Here is a 24,411-nt window from a genome sequence, read left to right as displayed (position 1 = left end):
ATGACAACATCAAATGCAAATACGTGCAAAATTTGGTATTCATAGACATCCCTACGACACCTGAGGTGGTATTCTGAAATTTAAATAATTTGAATTGAAATTCTATCATATTTTTGTGCTATTACGACCTATGCAAAGAGCGGTTATTTTTGCTGAACATATGGAAAAGACATTGAAAATAACTTTCCATTGGCCATTACACTGTATATGTGTGATGTGTTCTATGTAAGCCAAAGACTGCTGAAAGGATTTTACCAATATTGATTTGAAATAATCTTTAGTATTGGTATAGTACATCACTGACTAGAAATAATTGATAAACAATTAGTTTTTTCAGAATATTGCACCAGGTGCTCATATGAACATCAAATAAGGCAGGGGCATTGCCAATTCTGCAATATGATCACATCACACTTTTTATTTTCAATCTATGTTAGGGTTGCATAAATGTGATGCAGTATTTGCCATGCATTATTAACACTCCCTAATGGCAACTTATAGTAAATATAGGAATACAATGAAAGACTGCACTGCAAAATGAGGAATATGTGTATCAAGTATAAATAGGAGTCTTTGATTTGACAAAAAAGCTGAGCACCAAGAATAATTTGTGCCAAAGTAATACTTCAACCTCTGATTCTCCTTTGTGGAAATACATGTTTATTCAAATAGTATCAGATTTCAAAAAATAGAAACATAGAATATGAGGCTCCTGTGGCTCTCAGCATATGATATCTGAAATAGATCACACACTTTTGATGATGCGGGAAAGGCATCATCACCACGGCAACCGATCGATATTCACGTTCCCACCGCACAAAACCACTCCCACATTCTTCAAGCTTGGGTCTAGCGCCCTCATCTGCTCCGACAGAACAGCTGCTACAGGGGCTGCCCCTGCTGCTTCCACGACAAGCTGGTTAGAAAAATAGCAAACAAGACAAAATGCAATGCATCTAGATGTTAGTACTATGAAAACTTTTGCTAACACTCGTTCAGATATGACGTTTTTTTCCATGGAAATAAATGACAACTGTATGCAACATAGGTGCTATGCATATTTACTGAGCTCTCTGTTCTAAGATACATTACAGAAATGTGATACGTATAACACTTTTTAAAGAAACGTCACGGTTTTGCCACGTCTGAACAGCACCCTATGAATGCAGCTAGAGCATTCACCATGTGATGTCACATATTGTGAACTATCCAACACAGCAAATGATTGCAAATATATCAATGCTCCCAGGAACCAAAGGCAGCAAATGTAAAGTCCCCTGCAAATAGACGGTCAAACACAAGCACATGTAATGTTTTGTCATTCAAGCAACCTTAATTTGACATATAATAATAATATGGATATTTATATAGCGCCGGTATCCGCCTGAAAGATGCAACCATAACTCTGTTAGTGTCAAGCCTCTGCATACTAAGGACTGCACTGCAAAATGATGAATGGATAAATACGGAGTTCTATCTTCAATCAGCAAGGCAGGGAGGGGAACACCACAACCAAAATATGTCAAAAGTGATTTGTGTATGGAAAATACATAGATATTCATAAAAAATGTCATCAGCCCAAGAATTATCTTCGCTGTTGCAGACGAGGTGTTAATTGTACAATGTCATGAAGCTTGAATATCACCATGGCAACTGATCGATATTCACGTTTCCACCACAAATGAGGACTCCCACATTCTTTACACTTGGATTGACAGCTTTCATCTCGTCTGATAAGACCGCCGCTACGGGACCTGCACTTGCTGCTTCTACTACCAGCTGAATAGGAAAATAGTCATGAATAGAAAATAGCTAGCTCTGCTAGTAATTGGTTGTAACAATGATTGTGGCTGAAAGAGCTGCGATGTTGTTTCATCTCCCGAATTAGAAATATGGTGGTGATGTAGCAATTGAAATACAAGAAAATGATAAAGTAGAAGAGATATATGCAAACTATTGCAGATTTTTGACTTAAGTGGAATCAGAAAAAAAGTCGCTAACAATTCCGAAAGATTCAAAGAAAGATACATTTTCAAAAGTCAGAGATCACAAATGAAGGAATGATATAATAATCTCTTATCTGCAAATTTTTGTCATTTTAAGAAGTAGGACAGTATACACAGACAAAGGTAGTCTGAAAAACCAACCTACACAGATTATTTTTGAGGGGGTACACTTGTTTGAAGGACTCAACCTCCATTCTGAAATCATAATTAGATATTTCATAATGAAATATAGAGTTTCTTCAACTAACCTTTAATCTTGTCCATGTGAACTTCATGGCTGAAATGATTTCATCATCTTTCTGCAAAAATTTGACAAAACATAACTATTGATCACAGAGGAATATTTCTCAAAATGTCTATGAGCACAAAGCTATTCACATTTTACCATCCTGAAATTTTATTCATAAAGTTAGATTATCTGTGGTTTATTTTAATATACAGGAATTGCACAAAAGTTTCAATTTACATCACATAAATATGAACCCATTGATTAATAAGATATTTTAGAAACTTTAGCCCTGAAAAATTGTCACTCAGTATAGAAGAGTCTCTTTTGATTATCTCTCCTTAAAAAATATCTCCCAAAACTCCCCTGTTCTGTTGATAACATATTTTTAAAATGCAAATGCATTCGAACTTGTGTATGGAAAATGGGCTATGTAAATTTACCAATATCTTTATTTTTATTATTATCATTATCATAACTGGTATTATAGAAGGGATCCTGTGATACACACTGATATGTATATATGCTAGTATGCAAGCACGTATCCGCTGAACCGTCGTACAGCTTTAAGATCACCTAGTCGGCTAACTAATTAATGATTTACCAAAGGCAATGTCTTTCTTTCAATTTAGAACCTGTCCCTGTTAGTTACAAGTTCAATGCTAAACTGCATAATTTTGCCACCTCCATGTATAAAAAGCCTGGTTCAGTACTAAAACCAGTTGCACATCTACTAGACTTAATGGCTAAATAATAATGCTGTAACTTCTCATCCACTATACCCCCATAATTAAAAATATTACATATGATATACCAGCTTTGGAGGCTTCTGTAATATTATAGATGAAGAAAAGGTATCTGAGGAGTTTTAGAGGGTGATCACACGTACCACCGTAAACACTTGTTTCTCAACAAGGTCTCTGACGATAGGCCAGGTGAGCTGTCCAACCTGCTGAGTTGGGGTCGCATCAGCCACCGTGTCCAGGGTCCTAGGTGGACCAACCCACATTCTCTCTCCTGGTGAACCAAGCATTCAATAATGTAAAATTTGAGAGGAAAGGGAGATAATGAATGTTTGAAATAATGAGAAGTAGGATTTCTTAATAAAAAGACAATTACATTTCATTGATAAAGAGCTGAGGAAAAGGATGCTAATTTATTACAAATTATTTTTAAAAAATCTATTCTTTAGCACATAATGGGAACTAACATGCTAAACTTAAAACGGTACAGTCAAATAAACTTGTCCTATCTTAGTATTGATTAAACTTTTATCATTAATAATGTATTGTGTTAAGACTTCTTTAGTTATGACTAATTGCTTGGTCATGTTGTCATTTAGAAAGCACTGTTAATCTTAATGCCACATTTTGGTGTTGGTTTGTTTTGGTCAAACTAGCATGGTGGCAGCAGTGGGATATTGAAAAAAAAAGGATTTTCTTCCAAATATAAATTTGTGAGGTTGTCTTAGTAGTAATACCAACTTTGTCTTTTCGCAGGGTAAGATATATCCTTTTGTATATCACAAGATACTTCTTCTTCATCATCATTTTTGTAGTGATTATATATAACATCTTAAGCCTTAATTGCTTATATACTGTGTTATGTTACTACTTTCCATCATATGTTGTTACAATACGGTGTAGGTATATTTTGTCCAAAGCAAAAAACAGTGGCAGGAGTGGGATGTGTAATGATGGTTAACTCAAACATGATTATTATGCTTGTCGCAGTAACATCTTCAATTATTGATCTATTACTGGGCTGATCTGTTGTATGCCTTACCTGATTCAAGCGATCTTTGGAGATCTTTTCCCTCGGGTTCAACAGCATACACTACATTGTAAAGAAGATAAAAACATACCTACATCAGCAGAATGTACAAGGTTTATTTGTAGATCTACTTGTAACAAAACACCTTGCCCTGAAAAAAAGCCTTTCACATTCAGTGTTCAAGTTTGTGAAATACATATGTCACTGGAAAAAAGACCACTGAAATCTGCAAACTAGTACTGTCTTGGCCTACAGTTTACCTGATAAAAAGAACCTTCAATTCTACACATATACATAATAGCGCTTAGAGGTGGTAAGCGTTTTATGAGCACAGTTTTTATTATTATTACATGTATTATTATTATTATTTATTAATATTTTTTTATTACACTCACACTGTAAATTATAAGTCAGGGTCTGCAAGTCTAGATATAAACTATAATGAATGAAAGGTGAATCTCTGTTTTACCTTTGACATTTGGCTTAATACCCTTGATAGCCGTAGCTATACCAGCTATGAGACCTCCACCACTGGTCATGACTAGAACGGCATCAAGGTCTGGGATCTGTTCACACATCTCAACACCAATAGTCCCCTAGAATAACAAAAAAAAATACAAGTTATAAAGACATGTGTGAAACTCTTTTTTAACTGTGCTTTATTTCTGATAGCGATGCTCAAAACAAAGTTATCATATCCCCAACAAAAACTTGACCAATACCAATGAACTTTTCTTCCTATAGGTAAAAAAATTTCTCAAACAGTATCTTAAATAATTATCACAAGGATGACATAACATACCAGTTTGCCAATTTATGTCGTATAATCAACGTATTTCACTTTCCTTTCCCCACATTCTGTTCACCTCCTTTAAGACAGGTGCATAAAATGTTCATCATGAAGAATGTGGACATGAGCCAAAAACTTTTCTCAGAACCAAAAAAAGAAATCTATCCAAATTTGAGTGGTCAATGATGTCATATCCATCATACGTCATCCCACACCAAGAAACTTGGAAGCAGACAAGGTCTGCACCCACGACATTCTTATCTAGCGAGAACATGAAGATGCAGTAGCCAAAAGTACACTATAGTGCCTATGAGGACAGGATGGGTCAAATGACCTTACTAGCCAAGAGATCAAAGTATCCATATTTGGAGGTGAATAACATTACCAAAATGAATCTTTTTTAGTTGAAACATGGCGTAGAATAGTCAAAAGTGAGCTACAGGTGATGGGAAGGAGTTTGGCGTTTCACAGTTTAAACAATAAAATTATGAGCCATAAAATAAACAGTCATCAGTTAGGTACTTTGAAGCGCATAATCGCAATTTCTTTGTGTGTGACTGCAACATGGCAAAAACTTTTTCAAAGCTACTGCTTGAAGTGAATACTCATAGAACAATACTGACTTCATCATCTATAAAATCACAGTCATCAAAAAGTTAGAAGCATACAAGCTCACCAAAACAATTTTTATTTTCTGCTGCATATGGAAGGGATGGGGACCTGAAAATTCTTGAGATGCATAGTCATGACAAATTTCATCTACATTTTTTTAGGACAAACTTTCAATGGATACTAGATTAAGAAACGTGTGGGGATTTTCAATGGGTTAAATAAAGCACTGACAAATTAGGAAGCAGATGAGTTTACTAAGCAATTCTTTTTTCAGCTGGAACACGGTAGGAACTGTTCAAGGTTACCAAATAAGAAGGTGTTAAGGATTTTATTAATTAAAACTGACCATCAAAGCAGCCATGACTTCATTTAGTCATGAAAAAGATTGATTCTTTAACGTAGAAACTCTCTAAAGGATATTTAGTTATTGAGGAGGGATTGAGGTGATGTAAAGACAGATTTAATACTGACCTGACCTGCCATGACATCGTAGTCGTCATACGCAGGGACAAACGACAGGTTCTGTTCTGTTGAAACACGCTCACATGTTTCCTTCCTGCGAAAGATAGAAAGATAACAGAATAATACAAAAACAATACTATCTTGGATTATACCTACCGAAAACACAAAAACAAAAAACAAAACAAAACAAAACAACCCTGGCACAATTAGGTTCTGTTTTTATTTTCTATTTCATAAGGTAAAGCTACATTAAAGTATTGCATAACAAATTGTTCATGGATTCAATACCTGGCCTACAGTTTGCAGTTTTAGGCCGTCTCCACAACATCCTTACGCGGTTATCTGTGCACATGATTAATGAGGTGTGAATGACCTCAGGTTATCATACGCATGCATATACTTTTTGTATATATAGATAGCACGATATGTTTACTTCTGTTATCTTTTTGTTTTCTGAGAGATGTCATTTCTTTAAAGGGGAACTCTAATCACTATCAAGTTGCTCTAAATGAAAACAGACATAAAAAAGAAATATGCTTGTGAAATTGTGATTAACAAATGAAAATGAAATATGACTTCTCAAAGTTCGGATCAAACACATATTGGCATTTGGCAACTCCGTCTCTATTGGTCATACGATTCTTTAAGTGTAGGCAACCCTATGAAATGTGTCCCTTGATAATGAAAAATCACCTGATATGGTCATTTACTATGTTTCTTTCCTGTATCAATATACTGTACAATTTTTCACCACTTGTCGAGGGGCCGTCATAAGTCTAACTTCTTAGACACCCTATTGAAACGTGTGTCATAGAATTAACACACGTTACTATGGGATGTCCACGAAATTAGACTTATGATGGTTTCGAGAAACTGGCCTCAGAAGTCTAGAAATTGCCCCAATACCCTGAATAGTACATACTGGATCACCCTGAAGCAACTTCAGAACAGGGTAAAGAAGGTTTCCTGTAACCATACCTGGATTGTTGGGTTGGTTCACAGAAGACCACGTCGGCTCCATACCACCTGATGGCATCTATCTTGACCGAGGCCGTGGTGTGGGGTACCACTACCGTGCAGGGTACCCCGACCATCTGGGCGGCGCAGGCCAGCCCTGAGCCATGGTTACCTGTGCTGTGGGTCACCTGATTAAAGACCATATTAAAGTAGTTGAAACAAACAAAAAACTTTATTATTTTAATATAAAATGGCTGGGTTCAAACTATATTGTGATACTAGACAATCAAAACATTTAATTTTTAAAATGCATTTTTGATCAATTGTATGTCAATTTTAAATATTGGATTTCGGTTTAGAATAGATTATAGGTATAGTCGGGTTTCAAAATATAATAACTATCTGAATTCATATTATTGAAGTAAATAAGTAGTACTTCTTTAACCATTAGAGATGATAAATTAAAATTTGCCTTTCCCACAGCCTCACATCAAAAATCATAATCCTCAAGCAACATTGACATGTAATATGTATGATCTACAAAGTCACTAAAATTGAGAAAAATGTCATTTGCTTCATGAATTATTCATAAAGTTTTATCAAATTGTAAAATTGAAATTAAATAATTAGAAACATTAGCAATTAAACAAAAAAAACTTTTATGGACAGTACATGTACTTACCACACCATTTGTCTGCACTTTATTCTCTTTCAATAAAATAATCTGTATATTTTAAAAGAGAAGAATATTAAAATATGTTTATATATCAAAATTAAAGTTATGTTCCTTGTTTGCAATATCATATAATGGGAACCAGAAGAGAATAAACTCAATGCTGTGGAGGAGAGGTGTGGTCAGAAATGTTAAACATAATGGGGTGCAAAACAAGAATAGGAGCATAGAGCATAGGATTCGGTCAATTGGTTGTGTGAATTTTCACTATTTTCTTGACCTGTCAAATAATTCTCTTTAATTTAAAAAATTGAGAATTTTTGTTTAATTCTAGATCAAGTAAAGAGTGACCGTTTTCCCACCTCCCCTCCGCCAGCTAAATCTCATGGAAAAACATATATTGTAAGTCATATGTTATACCATTTACAATAGCTAATAGGCCTCAGCCAAATACCGGTAACTCCTTGACATGATCATTGCATACTTTATTTTTATCGTATCTAATCTTCAAAATGAAATTACCACATTCTGAAAACTGTTATATATATTTCTTCAATCTGTATCATGAATATAATTATCAATATCATTGTCAGCTGACATCCCTTTTAGAGTTTGGGAGATTAAAAATTTGCATCTTGGATTTCCTCTTTCTAGTATTTCTGACTCATATCCTGTGGCTATACTGCCGTGGACTAATGGACATCTCCCTTTTTAAGCCTCCTTATTTCACACTTTGTGGTTTATTTATAAATCTGGCGAAACTATTAAATATGTTTTCAGATCATTTTCTATAACCTGTGTACTACATGTAGTCTTTTAAGTATTAACTTAAGTCCTATAGCTAATGGTATAGAGCAACAGTCTTATATTTAGGTATAGCAAACATGGATAAAAATATACTCATAGTGTAGTAAACTTCTCACTATATTGTCAATATTGATTTATTTTTTATTTTTTCATTTGTATTCATTCATCAATTATTGATACCATTGTATACTTCATTCAGTCTTAATGTTTCTTAATAATTTTGTTTAAAAAAATTTAAACATTCACCAACATTTCTGGAAGGACCCCGAGTTAGGCATCAACTATACAGGACCGTGTACACTATTGGTAACAGTGTTTAAAGGCATTTCCTGTAATGTCCTAATCATAATCCTAAGATTAATACTTACCCTAATCCAAAATCCACTCATTATTCTTACCCTAACTAAATTCATTAATTTACATTTGTTAAAAAATCTTCTTCATGCTATGACTTATCAATATTGATTTTGTTTAATATATATCACTCTTATTCAAACAGCATGGCAAATCATCTTGATAATGAACCCAATTGAACTCTATGTCTTCATTCTGATACAACGCCTTATCTTTTATGTAGTTCAGACAAGGTTTATCTAAACATATCATCCAGTCAGATGGGTGAACTGCAATCTTTTACAAACAATATTTTTAAAACATAATATTTACAATATACAAAACTGTACAATAACTATAAATTTAATTTTGCATAATCATACAGATTAAGAAGTTAAAATGCAGAGTAGAAATATAATTTTACCTGCAATTGTGTGAAATGAATGAAAATTTTTATAACATTCTACTATGAAATGCAGGTTAAAGACGACAACAGAAAATGATTGATTTTAAGAAATGAATTACGAAGGATGACACTTACAGATTCCGATTTTTCCACATTTATAAAGGTTTTGAAAACTTAAAGCTGACTTTGTGTAGTAAGAATATTGTCGAATTTGCCAATTCCTATGTGTATTTCTAGTTCATTTGAACATTTCTTCAAGGTTTCGACCCCACACAATCACACACAATTTTCTCATGCCCTTGAACATGTTGGATAAAAAATAATGTATGATACATATATATTACATAACTAGATCATAATTGTATAGTACAGTACATGTGTATACAATACCGCTATATCTATATTGCATGAACCATTCTAAAATGATATACATAGCTTAACAATCCTCCACTTATATACTTAGCTCATCTTTTTAAATATTATCTTTTTAAAATTATCTAAATGCATCGTCCTCTTCATACCATTATTTAAAAAAAGGTGAATTTCATGTTTTTATGTTTTAAAAGAAAAAGCTTCCAAAATCTGATATTTAAATAGATCACATCTACTCTCACAATGTCCATCATCATCATCATCCCCACCACAATAATCATCATCATTCATCACCATCATATTAATCACCATCATCATCGTCTTCATCCCCATCAGCATCATCCCCATCAGCATCATCATCATCTTGTTTGTGGTTGTGGTAAACTCCACCATACGCGATCTCCACTCTCTCAATATGAACATCTATACTCACAGCATTTAGAGCTCCTCGAATCTTGAAAGAGCCAGTTTTCTGGAGGTTTTCAGCCTTGAAAAACACATTCCTTCCAGTCAGTTTGTCGACCGTGCCACTTGTAAAAACTGGAGTTGGTCCGATATAGTTTGCCACTCTTTTTGAGGCACTCAGGATCCTGTCAAATAACATTGTGTGTGTGTTCCATTTGCACAATTGCACACTTCTAGTACGTCAGAGCATATAAGACACTCATATGCTCAGGCAAAGGGGTATATATGATTTCATGTAACTGAACCTTACCATAGGCAACATGCAGTGCAGTATACAGTATAGGTTAGCTATGTCCACTATGCGAATGGCCCAGATATATATGGGTCTAGCATTATTGTTGTTTACATACACAGCTAGCAGCTATATCAGCTGGAGCAGACGCCGGTAGTAAAGACATACTACTTCCGAGTTCATGGGGCGGAGTTTACAAGAGCGCGAAGATAATTGGCCAGTTGTTGACCCTAATTTCCTCATGTGGCCAATCATGCCTATCGGCCAAATTTCGTCTGATCGTAATATTTTCATGCGATAGTAGCAGCAGTCGTCGTCGTTCCAGCGGAATATCTCAAGTTGTGTCGTAAAATTTGGCGAAGATACTTTGAAAAACGTAAAAGACAGAATACTCTCTAATTGAAGGAGAGCAATAGGAATATATTGAATATACCCGATATCACAGGACGAGTAGTTTTTTGCGAAAATGTGTGACCGTCGGATTACAGGAGCAGGAGATCGAGAATAACCCCTTTCGTGCATATTCACGGACGGGTGCCCATCGGCCAGGATCCCCTTTGAATGGGCGCTGACTGGCCAGGGCCGGGTACGTTTGTGTAGGCTAGGTCTCCGACAAATATTTGGACCATCATCATTTATACTATTTTATTGAAGGAGTGGCATTGACATTTGGCAATGACTTAGAACACTTTTGACTCGGATTTTTAATCTAAATAAATATCAAGATGAGTAATCAACGGCCATCTTCGCTAGCGATCGGAGAAAGGAAAAATCGCGTTGTCGTTCGTGGAACAGGACCAGGAAAAAGAAAACACAAAGCATTGAGTCAAAAAGTGAGACAACTTCTTCCATTCTTATAATTTGTATTCCATTGTAGACCTTTATCATAATCTAGATATTTTCATTAAACTTTATTAGTCTACTTGATTGTTTATTTGTTTAGTTTAGTTCTTTGTTTGAATGATTGATGATTATTATTTATGATTAGTCTAGGCCCCTAGTGTCATTAAATATACAATTGCGTAGGACTACAGAAGTTTAGAATTAATTCAACTTTGTGAAACATAACCATGATGCACACTTAAAATATTGGCTTATTTGATTATATTTCTATAGATCTATTGCATCTTTAGTTATTTTCTTCTATTTTATCATGTTTTTTTTTAGCTGTTTAAAAGTCAAAATAGTGAATTGACAGTTTTCCTTCAATCTCAAGTCAAGGGAGTGTGGGTGACTCATCGTGACTGAGAGTGAGAATGCATTTGATAATATTTTAAAGCTCTGTCAATGAACGGTTGTTTAATCTGCTGTTTCGCGAGCACGTGTTTGAATGATTTTGACATTCATTTTGTATGCCTCTGCCCGCCGAAGGTGGTGCCATAGCCCATAGGCATTAAATGTTTTATGGTTGTCCATCATGCTTTCTTTTTCTTGTACTCGTTATCAAGATATCTTCAGAACCACGGCACTACATCACATGTACATATTGTAGGTGATAGTACATTCATGTATAATTATATCACAATGTTTCACAGAAGATTAATCTTACCTATTGCCTACATGTATACATACTGTTAAGGAATTCTAATTTAACTTCTATTTTATTTTAACATTTGCCACAGGTAACCTTGGAAAGAGTACTTGGAATAACTGTAAAGGACAATTGTACTTTGACCTGTGACCCAAACACAGGTCATGTGGCATACGTTGCTGGGTGAGTAATGAGTGTACTATAGGGGATTGAAAGTCTGCAGTTAGACAAGAATAATAGTACAGCACAGTAACGTTTGTTGCCTAGCTTTGGACTTAAGTATTTGCAATCAAGTCAGCTCTCTGAGCTTACCCTGCCATTATTTTCCGCTGAGTCTGAGTGCCTAGTGCCTAGTAAGCCAGAATCTATTTGAAGCATATGTAGCAGTTCCCATTTTTTGTCTCCTGCCACATTGTACCAAAATCATCCCAGGCTCAAACATGAATAATGACATGAAATAAAGAAGGGAAGCTACAGTTAACAACTAAATTATTCATACCCTTACCAAATTTCTTAAATTTCTTAAGTATGTGAAAAAAAATATTTATCCCAATTTACATTTCTTGAGAATGTGAGATATTAAAGCTCACATCTAAAAGTATTCAAGATAGGCCCTAATTTTAATTAATCAACTAGTATACCTTTCATTTTCTAGTTACGAAAAACACAAAAAATCATAGAATCTCCTAAGGGTATGAACAATTTAGTTGTTTACATGTAATGTGAATCAAATGAACAGTACTCAAACTACATTTATGTACATCTACCGGTACACATGAGAGCTCTTTGCTGTTTCTCTACTAAAATGACTCCTGCCTCCTTACTAAAATGACTCCTGCCTCCTTCAAGCACCCTCTAAAAAGCTCTTCAGCTGTCCTTGATGACAACAAGTTTTTTTTTCATTTTTATTTTTTTTTAAAACCTTAATTTAGGGTTGATAGTCTGCATATATTATGTAGGTATCAAACTTAAGATTATTTGTCCATTTGTGTTTCAATTATTCATTAACTGCATCTTTGAAGTTTTAAGAACTTTTTTTTTGTGGTAGCTTACTTATAATCGTACAGAGAAAATTAATTTTAAAAATATTAGTATTCCTGGACATGCATCACAGCATCTGTACTTTTCCATTCAAACAAACATTTGCAAGATCATCTAACAACAAGCAATTGTGTCTTGATATGACATTTTTTGGTGAACAAAATGACTTCACCAGGAAGTGGTCTGGAAACCAGATGTAGCCTGCGCCTGTAAAAGCCCTGTTTGCTACGAAAGTTTGAAAACATCATCAAGGCTCATACAAAGTTCACCACATGTACATGTAGTCTATAGTACCTGTCTATCATATGTCAGTCTGTGGCTGTGCGGTGAAGAGATTTCCATTTTTTAATCAGAGCTATCCAAGAAGCCTAGAGGGTAGCTGCCTGACAGAATGGCAATGCGCATGTATTGTCATCATGACATGTAGATCAAGTAGAGAGAGAGAGAGAGAGGAAGGGGGGGGGGGGAGGGATGATGAAACCTACGATTCTTCATTATTTAGTTTACCCAGCCAAATAAGACACTAAGCATTACCAATTACCAAAAGGGATTTTTTCTTCTTTCTTTTCTTCATATTTATGTACAGAAAGTGAAAACGGACATAAAATAATAAGTCATCCATTCCTTGTATTGTATGTAATGCAGTACTAGGTATATGGTACTTGGTACATGTAGGAATAACTCAGTAAACACATACTGTATCATGCACCCTGACTTCATACATCATACTGTACATGCTTTTTAGTTTAATTAGTTTATCATTTAAACTTTGTCATTTGGTTTACAAGTATAGCACCATAAATATAAAAATATATATTTATTAAAAATCAAAATCAAAATCTGATACCTTCAAAGATAATTTGAGTCGAGAGCCTGTATATTCAAGTATAGTGTACCATGTATTGCTATAACAGTGTACACAATACATTGTACGTCAAATGTTATTACATGTATTGTGCAATATAATTACTCCCTATACAATTGGATAAAAGGAAAACTATTACAGTAAATAATAGCAAGATATTCCTTTCAATAACATTTGTTATATACACATGACATGTACAATCTAGTGCACAAGTTTATTGCATCATGTACATGCACATGTATGTTTGTTAGCAAGACTATTTTTGACTAGCCGTGGACCTGGACTCATTATGATTTAGGAATGTGTAATAGCAGCTAGTGGGCTGTGATCTGCTAGAGCCATTTAATCAGGGGTGACCTGTGTAGAATGAAATTATATTTCAGCTTGCACCTTCACGCAGAGCTCACAGCAACACTGTGGGATCCCATTTCATCCAATAGAAACACTCAAGACCTCCAATAGTTTGTCGACATCGGAGAAAGCCTGAAGGCCTACTGTTAATGACTCTGGTGCAGAACTTGCTATTTTATGAAGTTTTCTCACTTTTCTTAAAGTCTTTAAATTGGAATCAATCATTTCTTAATTCTCACTCTCCTGGCCTGTCGGTCCCTATTCTCATTTCCCACCCCCTTTTCTTTGTCTCTCTCTCCCTTTATCTGCCTCCCTTTCTCCCTCTACCCCTCTCTCCCTTTCTCCATCTCCCCTTCTCCCTCTCCCCCTCTCCCCCTTCTCCCTCCCCCTTCTCCTTCTCCCTTCTCCTTCTCCCTCTCCCCTTCTCCCTCCCCCTTCTCCTTCTCCCTCTCCCCTTCTCCCTCTCCCCCTTCACCCTCTCCCCTTCTTCCTCCCTCTCCCCTTCTTCCTCCCTCTCCCCTTCTTCCTCCCTCTTCACCCTCTCCCCTTCTCCCTCTCCCCTTCTCCCTCTCCCCTTCACCCTCTCCCCCTTCTCCCTCTCCCCCTTCTCCCTCTCCCTTCACCCTCTCCCCCTTCACCCTCTCCCTCTCTCTCCCCCTCTCTTTATGATAAAAGTTGTTCTTTTATGTCAGGGCTCGATGCTAACACCTGGCATCTGGTGCACATGACATGTCCCCCAAAATTGCAACCCCTACCTCCCCCCCCCCCCCCCCCCCCCCCCCCAAAAAAAAAAAAAAAAATAAGGGGGGCAATTCAACAGGGGCTCCATTCACAGAAAATTTGAACACACAATGGAATATAGTTTTGGGTGTAGCCCTGTAAACATTAATGAACTAACATTTTGCTTCAATCAAGTAGAATAAGCTCTTCTAAATGTAGTCCTTTTGTCCTTCCCATTCATGGTTTCTGGTCAATGTGCTGAATGGACTCCTAATGGCCATGGAGAGTGTTTTGTCCACATGAGCCAAAGATTTGTACAACCATTGAATACAATGAATAGGAAAATCAATGGAAGGTTCTTGCTACAATAATACATGTACATGCACTGTGTTATTCCTTTTGAAGGTTTGTATAAAATGCCACCTGCTGGTGTACTGTACATGTACTGTACATGTGTATGTAAAATTGTAAATAAGGGTCATTTAAGAAAGCGCTTTGTTACATTTATATGTACAACCGACCTTGAATAAAATTCCTCAATAAACAGAAAGCAAAAAACAAGACAAAACAAAATGATGAAAGTGTAGGATTAGGAACTCTTCTCAAACAATGGCTTCAATACAGTAGCACTGTCCCCTTTGATGATCGTGTACCGGTATACCTTTGTTGTATTGAATTTTGTGAAAACAAACTCTTCCTGCCTCATGTGCAGTACTCTGATGAAGCTTACACATGAGGTTCACCCCATATGATTTATAAACAACTGCCATTTTTTAGTGGCAAGAAACTATTGTGATGCCGAACGACTCATAAAATAAAAAAATGCTTCTAGTTTTTCAGTAGTAAATAACTAACCAATATTTTATAAAAAGTAGACCGTTGCAAAGCATCATCCCAGCTTGTTGCCGTGAGCCTAATACTTTTATTTCGGATGACTACATACATGTAGAAAAAAAGAATGATCTGGTGGTTGTCATAGTAACTGTGTATGTAGTATACTCATATCAAAACACAAATTCTACACTGAACAACAATGTTAACACATCTTTTGACATGTTTGCTATTGACCTTGACTCTGGCAAAGGTGCCAAGGTAATATCAGGAAATGACATACTAAGAATGAGACCTACTATAAACTGTAAACAAATTCAGAATAATAATTAAACTGTCAATTTGATGATGATAGTACATGCTGCTTCGACTATTGCTCTGGGCTCAAAGTTTCAAAGATTTGGGAATGGGTTTGCCAGTGGGTTTAACTTTTTTATAGGTTAGGTTGAGGGATAAGTTTATGGCTATATTTGTGTAGTATTTGGTTTACTTGTATGGTTGAAGTTAAATAATTTGTTTGGTGTAAGAAATTGACAGTGGTTCATTTTTGCAAGGGAATGGGTCATAGAATTGTTGTTTCTTTATACATGTAGGTAGGTTTATGGCTTGTTTCTCTGCAAGTTTGAGTCACGGTCTGTGGTTTAATATATCAATTAGTATCTCAGAATGTGATGAAATGTTTGTACATTAAACAGGAAGCAACATGCCAAGGTAACTAAACACTCACACAAGGTGCTAGGTGAAGCCAAAGTCACAAGCCCGTATCACGTTTTTTCAGTCAGTTTTCATAAGTTCCAATATAATTTAAGGTGCCGTGAAAGAAGAGCAAATCATCTTTAATCATCCGCCACAACATACTTCCAAAATTGTTACCAATTTGATAAATCACATAATTTACAAGTAGTACAAAATGTGAGTTGTAAGACTTTTGGTGTCTTTTTCTTCCCCATGTAATCATCAAATGGCTATGCAGCCTGTAGTCCTTCATACACTGTAGTGAATATCAATGTATTCAATGGTACTAATAAGCATTTTTTTTAAAGATTTTCTGTGGTTTGTAGCACTTTGTACATGGGGTCGTAGACTTATCATTTCTGGCAAAGGATTTGTATTTGAAAGATCATTCTAGTAGAATCATGAAACAAATGATTGACTTGTTTTTTGTTTTCTTGCTGCATATACATATACACTGTACATGTATCAAAGAACCTTTTATCACTCTATTTAAAAACGTTAAGTTTGCCTCAAAGTTGCTTTCCCAAATATCTATTATTACAACTTGCTTATTGGGGCCATCAAGACAGTCATCTCTTTCTAGATGACAGCATATAAAAGTAAGATCAGATCACCCAGTGTGATGATGAGACCAAGGAGTTATTACTGGTATCTCCTTGATGAGACCAAAATCAATAATCCATTTGTTTTATTTGACTGGAGTTGAAAAGGAATTACCTGCCAGTACCTTGATTTGTTTGTGTGGACAGAGTGACGTAGGTAGGTAGCCAAGTCCAGCTTACTACCTCGATCTAGAGTCAATTTCTTCAGGCATTTCTTTATGGCCTTCTTGGTGCTTGGTACGTCATAAGATCGAAGCTCTTCCCGTGCTCTCGTTGGCTTTGGTTTGCGTCCCCTTTAATATGAAAATTGGCAATACCGAACCAAGTACTGTCCTTTTCTGTTCCAAGTACTTGGTCTGATTTCTTGGTCAAACAATGACCCCAGCTGTGCTGTACATATGTACATCTTCATTATGAATGTCTTCATTATTGCAGTTACTACTTACTACGAAGTTGCCCTTTGGTCCAGTTTCATTGGGAAAGTAGGAAAGTAGGTTTGTACTTTGTTCTGTTTAAAAACAGGAAAACAATACCTGGGAATGAAGAGCAATTTTACCCTGGGAAACTGTCCTGCAAAAATGGACGACAAATTATACCTACGTTATGATTTCTGAAGAAATCTTACTCTCAAAGTAGAAAATCCGAAAATAACCTCATCCCTGTCCAATAAATATGTAGCTCCAGTCTGCTCCATACATACAGTATGAATTGAATAAACAATAATCAATCAATATTGTATGTACACATGTACAAGTGTAATTTTTATATTGATTTGCATGGGTAGTGATATACATGTACATGTACATTTGTTAAATGTTAAACAATTATGGTACATACTACGATGTTACTACAGAACCAGTGTCCAGTGAACATGGTAACATGGTCACTTTCTCGCCAAAATGTGTTTTTGTTAATTATCTGGCCTTTTCACTGAAAAATAGTATTTACATTATAGACTTCATGTTAGAGCATGCCTGTGACAACAGTCATTCAGCAACGAGAGGGTCATATGTGTCATACATGTTACACCCAACAGTAGTCAACAGGAACCAAGAGAGAGGGAGGCTTAAAATAACTGAACCTGTAGCATTTCCTCACATTTAGATACATGATAGTTTTGAAGATCATGCACAAGTGCATGTCTTTGGATTGAATTACCAGCTTTTTTTAGTGAAGAAATAAAAACTATTGAATTCAATTAATATAAAGACCTGCAATAATGCAATTGCAAGTAAGCAGTTTCTTGTTCTGTGCCTTCAGTCCTACATTTGAAATCACCTATTTAATTTGTTTGTTTTATTGTGAAAGATGTTTATTAAATAGATCTTGATGCTCCTCACTAATTCATTCAGGAATATGAATATAAAGAGTTTTCAATAATATATTTCAGAAATGATTAGTTACATTTGTAATGTACACTGTACATGCACATTGCTTGAGCCTCGATGCCGTAACCTTTGTGTTTTGTAATGTGCTCGTTTAAATTAGGATGAAAAATGTACATGTAGTACCGGTATGCACTTTCAGAATGTTTATGTCTTAATATTTCAGAGCTTTTTATTGTACGGTTAACATTCATTAAAATATGTCATATAGATGTATGTACAAATTGTACAAACATACTCTGTATGTATATCATTGTCAAATGAAAAAAACATGCATTACATAAACCTGTTGGATCGGTTAGTCTACATTGTACATCGATTGTGAGCTGATTTACTTTAAGACAAAACGAAGGGATGTAGAGTTATGGACCTGTTTTTATACCAATTACTGGCTGCCTGTGTGTCCTCCCCACTCCCCAACCCATTTGTTCATTGTATTTTCTGTGCTTGCAGAGCAATATCTTTTGAATCTTTCCTCTAATTTACTTGTAGAAGTACCAGTAGCCGGTGATTATTCCACTGCATGGGGCACGGTCTGTCTCAGTCCAATCCATGAAGGGGGTATTAAGAGAAGATGTGTAAATATAGAGCTCAAATCCCATACTTGAAGATTCTTAGGCATTCTTTAGAAGCACCATTCAAGCTACACATGTACAGGTTGTGTAAAGTGAACCTCGTTAACTGTTTGTTTGTGTAGTGAAGCTTCTCAATTTATTGTTATGCTTGACCATTAAAGGTAAAGACCAGTATTGGAAACACCCCAATTTCAAAAAATGAAATGGAAGCTCTTATTACCAATCATGTGAAAGAATATGTTTTGAATATTACATGATGATAAAAATTTTGACGGGAAACCACCTACTAATTGATATATTTGGTAAATTAGTGTATCTCTCGCCTGTTGAGAGATATGAAATGCACGTGTCGCGCACATGTGTGTAGTCCCATATACATCTTTCTGTGTACAGTGCTTCTAAGTCCAACTTTATGAAGACTTGGCCAAATTTCTTATCATTTTGATGATTCCAGAACCTTGCAGTACATCTATGCTAGATGATCAACCTTTTCTGATCGATTTCACAACGTTTCTTTCACAATGCAATCGCATGACCATAACTGGTCTTTAGCTTTAACAAGCACAAAAGGGTAGACCTGATGAAAAATAAAATAAAATAAAATCAGAGCTTTTAGAGCTTTTTTATGGGCAGGACATTGTTGATGAGTGGGCAGGAGTACTTTTATTGTTGACAGGGCTAGCTGTTTCCGCGGTTGAATACTTTAGCATTGAAAGTCAGTTTGGCGGTTTCCTAAACCAAGAACGGATTGTGTAATTACCTGCAAGTTACTCTGTATAGGCCTAGACATGTTTCCATTCAGTCGTATCCCACGCTATAGTGTAAATGAAGCTTCATTATAATACAGGTATACCTACATGTACATATATGCTATTCTACCATGTACAATACTCCAGGGATACTAGCGCATCCTTTCTAACAGTGTGTGAGGCTGTTTCTGTTGATGGTTGTTTCATCGTAACACTGATATATATACAATGTATGTAATGTGCAACGTACATTAAGTATAAAAACAAGACAGAGAAAGTAGAAACAATAAGAGAAGAAGAAGGAAGATGCAGGAGGAAGAGATATTAAAAAAAGAAAAAGAAACTGAAGAAGAGGATTTTGACGAAGAAGAGGAAGAAGAAGAAGATGTACATTTAGCAGCAGCAGTAGCAGTAGCATAACAGAAGTCATTAAATAGAGATATACATGCAATGGAGAAAAGGAGGGGAAAAAGAAAAGAAGAAGAGGGAGAACTTACACAAGATTAAGAGGGGTGGGGGAGGAGAGAATACAGGAATACAATGGAAAGAAGAGAATAATTGGACAAGACGGCCGGTATCATTATCCCATCATGCTTTTGGATCCTTCACATCTCAGCTGACGAGATGAAATATTCATCCAGATCTCTAATCTATTGAGACCAAATCTGATCTCTGACATAATGAGTTTATCACCCTGAGGCTGTATCACCTTTTTCATGTGAAGGCTTAGTGTGCGACTTTGACATTTCTATGGATGAAAATTACACACAATTTTTCGCAACATTGAAATGTCAAGTTGGCCCAAAGCTCACTTGATTGATGCATTATTAAAAGCCATTATTAATTTAGCTTTATATACCTACCATGGTACATGTAGTCCTTCTCTTTGCTCTGGATTTGTTTTGTAAACACTGTAGAGCTATCTGACAACAGCACAGATATTAGGTACATTCAGGAAGTTCAAATGGTTTTACCCTCGTGTTTCTGTGTACATATGTTTATTTCTGCTCATACATGTATACCAAATAATCACAAACAAATTTGGTATTTGCAAAAATTTAGTTCCTCTTCAGCATTCTATGCATATTTATGTAAACAGCAATCATTACTGTTATGTGACTCGCCCTTGGGACAATCATTTCGTATCCATAAAAATGCTTTTTTAGAGAGTGACAAAAAAAAGAGGGGAAATTAAAAATGGTAAGTAACAGTTACAATGAGGAAGATTTCACTTTTCCTGGCCAATTTCCAACAGAACTCATCTGAACAAAAACATAACTTTTATGCTGTTTAGAATGATTAAAATCAATTTTTACGAAACTCATAACCAAATCCATCCTGTCATATGCCCATGTTTATACACTAAGGAACCCTGACAGCACATCATTACCTGTTATGAAGATTCACTACAAACTTCTTCATTTGGCAATCAAATTAAGTTGACTCCTAGATAGGTGGATGTATCTGTTATTTTTGTCTTATTACTGTTGGCAGTTTCTATTTTTCTTAAAATTTTTCGTATTGAAGGATACACCAGGTGGATCGTATTTAAGACAAAGTACTTAATTAACTTTGAAGGTGGCCTTGACCTTGAACTGCTTAATGGGGGTCATTTTAATATCTTGCTCATGATATTCAGACGTTTTGCCGTAACTGCAAGGGCATTGGCACCCCTATCTAAAGGTGAAGAAGAGGGCAATTAAAAAGGAAAGGAAGAGGGGGAAGGAGACATGAACAGATAATGTTTCAGTCTCCTCCCACACCACACCACACCTAATCCCCCTAATTAATAGCCTTGTTAATTAGCATTTCATCCTCTGAGTAAGACTAGTCTCTCCCTCCCCCCCCCCCCCCATGATGTCAGCATACCCCCTCATATGAAACTACTGTAATACAGTATACATTATATGAAGCACATTTTGGTATTTCAAATGCTCTTAATAATTTAAACTTGTTAAACTATCTATATATTTCATATAATAATAAATAGGCAGCAACTACTGTAGCAAGTATCAACTGCCATTTAGTATGTTGCCTGAAGGGTTTTTATATGGAGCAAAAATAAATGGGCCTAGGTTTGTACTTTGAATGTTTTCTGACAGTGTACAAGCTTGCTATCCTTTTGAGACGTAGAATTGGGTCAAATATCCGGCAATCATTAGTGAGTTTTAATGGGGGATTTGTTTTTTGCATGAAACTACAGGCAGGTCCTAGCATGCCATCAGTGGGGTATATATGCAATATGATAGTGTACATGTATGTAGCATTGGGCAACCATACTAAAATTACTAATGATACTGATAGAGATAAATCACAACATATGGACTTTGCGTAGGCCATGCCAATCCTTCAAAGTTCAAAATTACAAGTGATAATTAATTAACTTGGCCTGAAAAGTGTGCACACATTAAGATAGTATACTACATAGTTTGCATGATACATGTACCGGTATGTACAGACATACATTTTATGACCCCTTTTTGTATTGTGTTATCAAAATTTGTCATTCGTAATTATGAAAACTATCAGTGTTTAAAATAATAATCAGCAAGCAGAAATGAATCAATTTTCTGATGAAATTCAAAAGATAATAGAAATGGTTGTTTAATAGTCAGTAATAAAATGTACATATAAGTATCAAATTGATTGTCAAAAATGAAAATATGAAAAGAATCATGTCTGAAAGTTTGTTTGTTTTTGTTGCTGTTGCTTGATCAAGCGTATATCGGGAGGAGACTATCATCATTGACAAAAGTCAACCCACATACATTGTTGAGGCACAGCCGCACAGGTGATGAAGTGCTGTGTAAACAGTGTGCATTGTGTAGGAGAAGTGTGACAGTCAAGTTATTCTGTTTGAATGACATATATTGTTAAAGATTCATGGAGTGTGTTAGAATGCACCCTTGACGTAAACTGCGCAAATTAGAAAAAAAGTTAAATTTTAAAGGTTTGTATTCAAAGGGGAAACTGAGAAGGTTGAGTCCATGAAGTGTGGCTTATTTCACTTTGGATAAAAGTAGCAAGGTCTTTTAATCATCCTACAAAAATTACTCATTATACAAACATGAGTGGATTGCAAAAGAAGTTGTCAAGCTTCATACTGTGTAGGAAAGAAGCAAAAGACTCAATGTATGACAACAATTCTCATAACTCACACTAACTATAAGTTTAAGTGGTTTCAAACTTCTAAGTTATCTTGTAAGTGTAGTTAAGAGACCATGCAGACACACTTGTGGTTAAGAAACTTTCAGTGAACTCAAAGTTACAACCACAGCAGATCTTAAGGTTAAGGTTAGCGTCATAACTGCGAGCAGCGGGGGTCCTCACTCAAAGTTATGTGCCGTGTGGACACAGTTAACTTTGAGGTTACGCCAGTTTCCCTCTGGCTTAAAGGTAAAGACCAGTATTGGAAACGCCCCAATTTCAAAAAATGAAATGGAAGCTCTCATTACCAATCATGTGAAAGAATATGTTTTGACTAATACATGATGATAAAAAATTTGCCGGGAAACCGCCTACTAATTCATATATTTGGTAAATTTGTTTCTCTCATGGTCTGTGAGAGATATAGGGTAGTCCAATATACATCTTTCTGTGTATAGTGCTTGTAACTTTACGAAGAATGGGCCAAATTTCTTATCATTTTGATGATTCCAGAACCTTGCAGATGCTAGATGCTAGATGATCAACCTTTTCTGATCGATTCCATAACGTTTTTTTTCACAATGCAATCGCATGACCATAACTGGTCTTTACCTTTAAAGTTTAAAATTATGAGGTACCATGTGAACATAGCCAGGGTTTCGCATTCTGAGATGATATTTTACATGGGATTGAAAATGGAATGGGTAATACGATCTGATGTGCCCAGAGATTGACCCTGATCAGTGCTTCTGTAAAGGATTTGATGTTGAAATTAGAAACATCTGCATATTCCTAAAAGACTCTCCCACTTCCAGCTTGGTTGCATCCTTATTTGTTGGGATGCAGTAATTACATGTATGATCATTTTCATGTATTTATCAGAGATTCATTTGTTTGGACATTTCTTCCTCTTTTTTTTGACCTACTGTGTATGTAATATTTTGTTAATTGCATGAGTATTTATTCTGATAATGAAAATGCAGATATTCATTATGAGTTGCTAGATCAGAATTTTATATCATAGTTACAATGTTTATTTCATGATAAATGTTCTACTATTAAAATACCCCTATGCCAACTCCTTTCTCTCTCTCTTTCTTTCTCTCCCTCTCCCCCTCTCTCTCTCTCTCTCTCTCTCTCTCCCTTCTCTCTCTCTCTCTCTCTCTCTCTCTTTATATCTTTCTCTCTCTCTCTGTGCTTTCTTTCTCTCTGCTTTCTCTCTGCTTTCTCTCTATAACTTAGCTATTCATTTGAATGTACAATTAATAATGACTTTATTTACCTTTTACCTCTTCTTTTTCTGCAGCTGTGTGATCGTGGTCTTCAATCCAAGAAGAAATAAACAGTTCCATATCTTCAACCAGTCAAGGTAAGCAATACACTTTCAAATTAAAATAATACCTATGATTGCCAAAAGAAAAGAAAACTTTTGTAATGATTCATGTTGTAATAGTCTTTCATACACTATGTTCAATCAGTTCTTGTATTTTATAAGAATTAAACATTGATATACACTGTACTGTATATAAATGTTAATTTTATTAGGTTTATGTTTACCTGTAGAGTATTTGATATACTAGAAAACACAAGCTGTATATTTAAAAATTGTACACATATATGCCATATGTATTTTCTTTGACTCTTTCTTCATATACAGTGTGTATCTTATATATTCATGTTTAGTTCCGTAAAAATAGTATTTTAAGAAATAAAAAGCTGTACATCAAACCAAAGTACTTTACACAAGAAAATATCAACAGAATCC

At 35.5% G+C, this 24,411-nt stretch overlaps 2 protein-coding genes across 3 annotated transcripts in view; one reads left to right on the top strand and one right to left on the bottom strand.

Moving 5' to 3' along the window:
• Nucleotides 1-12: 12 nt before the first annotated feature.
• LOC583979 (amino acid racemase) lies at nt 13-10,386 on the bottom strand. Of its 2 annotated transcripts, none has more exons than XM_030999012.1 (9): nt 9,851-10,386; nt 7,509-7,550; nt 6,848-7,014; nt 5,879-5,963; nt 4,475-4,601; nt 4,018-4,068; nt 3,122-3,249; nt 2,255-2,305; nt 13-916 (listed from the first exon to the last, which is right to left on the bottom strand). In XM_030999012.1, exons 1-9 carry the CDS (start codon nt 10,019-10,021, stop codon nt 779-781), a joined length of 960 nt encoding a protein of 319 aa, XP_030854872.1. In that variant the 5' UTR covers nt 10,022-10,386; the 3' UTR covers nt 13-778. The 2 variants fall into 2 exon arrangements, with proteins under 2 accessions (XP_030854872.1, XP_030854873.1); XM_030999013.1 differs by lacking the exon at nt 13-916 and adding an exon at nt 926-1,779.
• A 34-nt stretch (nt 10,387-10,420) lies between these two features.
• LOC576108 (mitogen-activated protein kinase-binding protein 1) overlaps nt 10,421-24,411 on the top strand; it is a 76,079-nt gene continuing 62,088 nt past the window's right edge. Inside the window, exons 1-3 of the mRNA XM_030999014.1 lie at nt 10,421-10,947; nt 11,737-11,828; nt 23,953-24,015. Coding sequence (XP_030854874.1) covers nt 10,840-10,947; nt 11,737-11,828; nt 23,953-24,015 — 263 coding nt within the window. The 5' untranslated portion in view covers nt 10,421-10,839. The remainder of the gene's footprint in view (nt 10,948-11,736; nt 11,829-23,952; nt 24,016-24,411) is intronic.

Source organism: Strongylocentrotus purpuratus, unplaced genomic scaffold (genome assembly GCF_000002235.5).
Source record: "Strongylocentrotus purpuratus isolate Spur 01 unplaced genomic scaffold, Spur_5.0 spur5_scaffold_5, whole genome shotgun sequence".
Lineage (NCBI taxonomy): Eukaryota > Metazoa > Echinodermata > Echinoidea > Camarodonta > Strongylocentrotidae > Strongylocentrotus > Strongylocentrotus purpuratus.
The sequence above is the reverse complement of the archived record's forward strand: the minus strand, read 5'-3'. Positions and strand labels throughout refer to the sequence as shown.

What these genes read in the sequence shown, in the direction of transcription:
- LOC583979 (XM_030999012.1), bottom strand. Translation starts at nt 10,021, where the DNA reads ATGTTATTTGACAGGATCCTGAGTGCCTCAAAAAGAGTGGCAAACTAT. An exon ending in TATTAAGCCAAATGTCAAAG is followed by an intron (nt 4,069 to 4,474) that starts GTAAAACAGAGA and finishes TTTACAATGTAG; the next exon opens with TGTATGCTGTTGAACCCGAG. An exon ending in CCAAAGATCGCTTGAATCAG is followed by an intron (nt 3,250 to 4,017) that starts GTAAGGCATACA and finishes TTGGTTCACCAG; the next exon opens with GAGAGAGAATGTGGGTTGGT.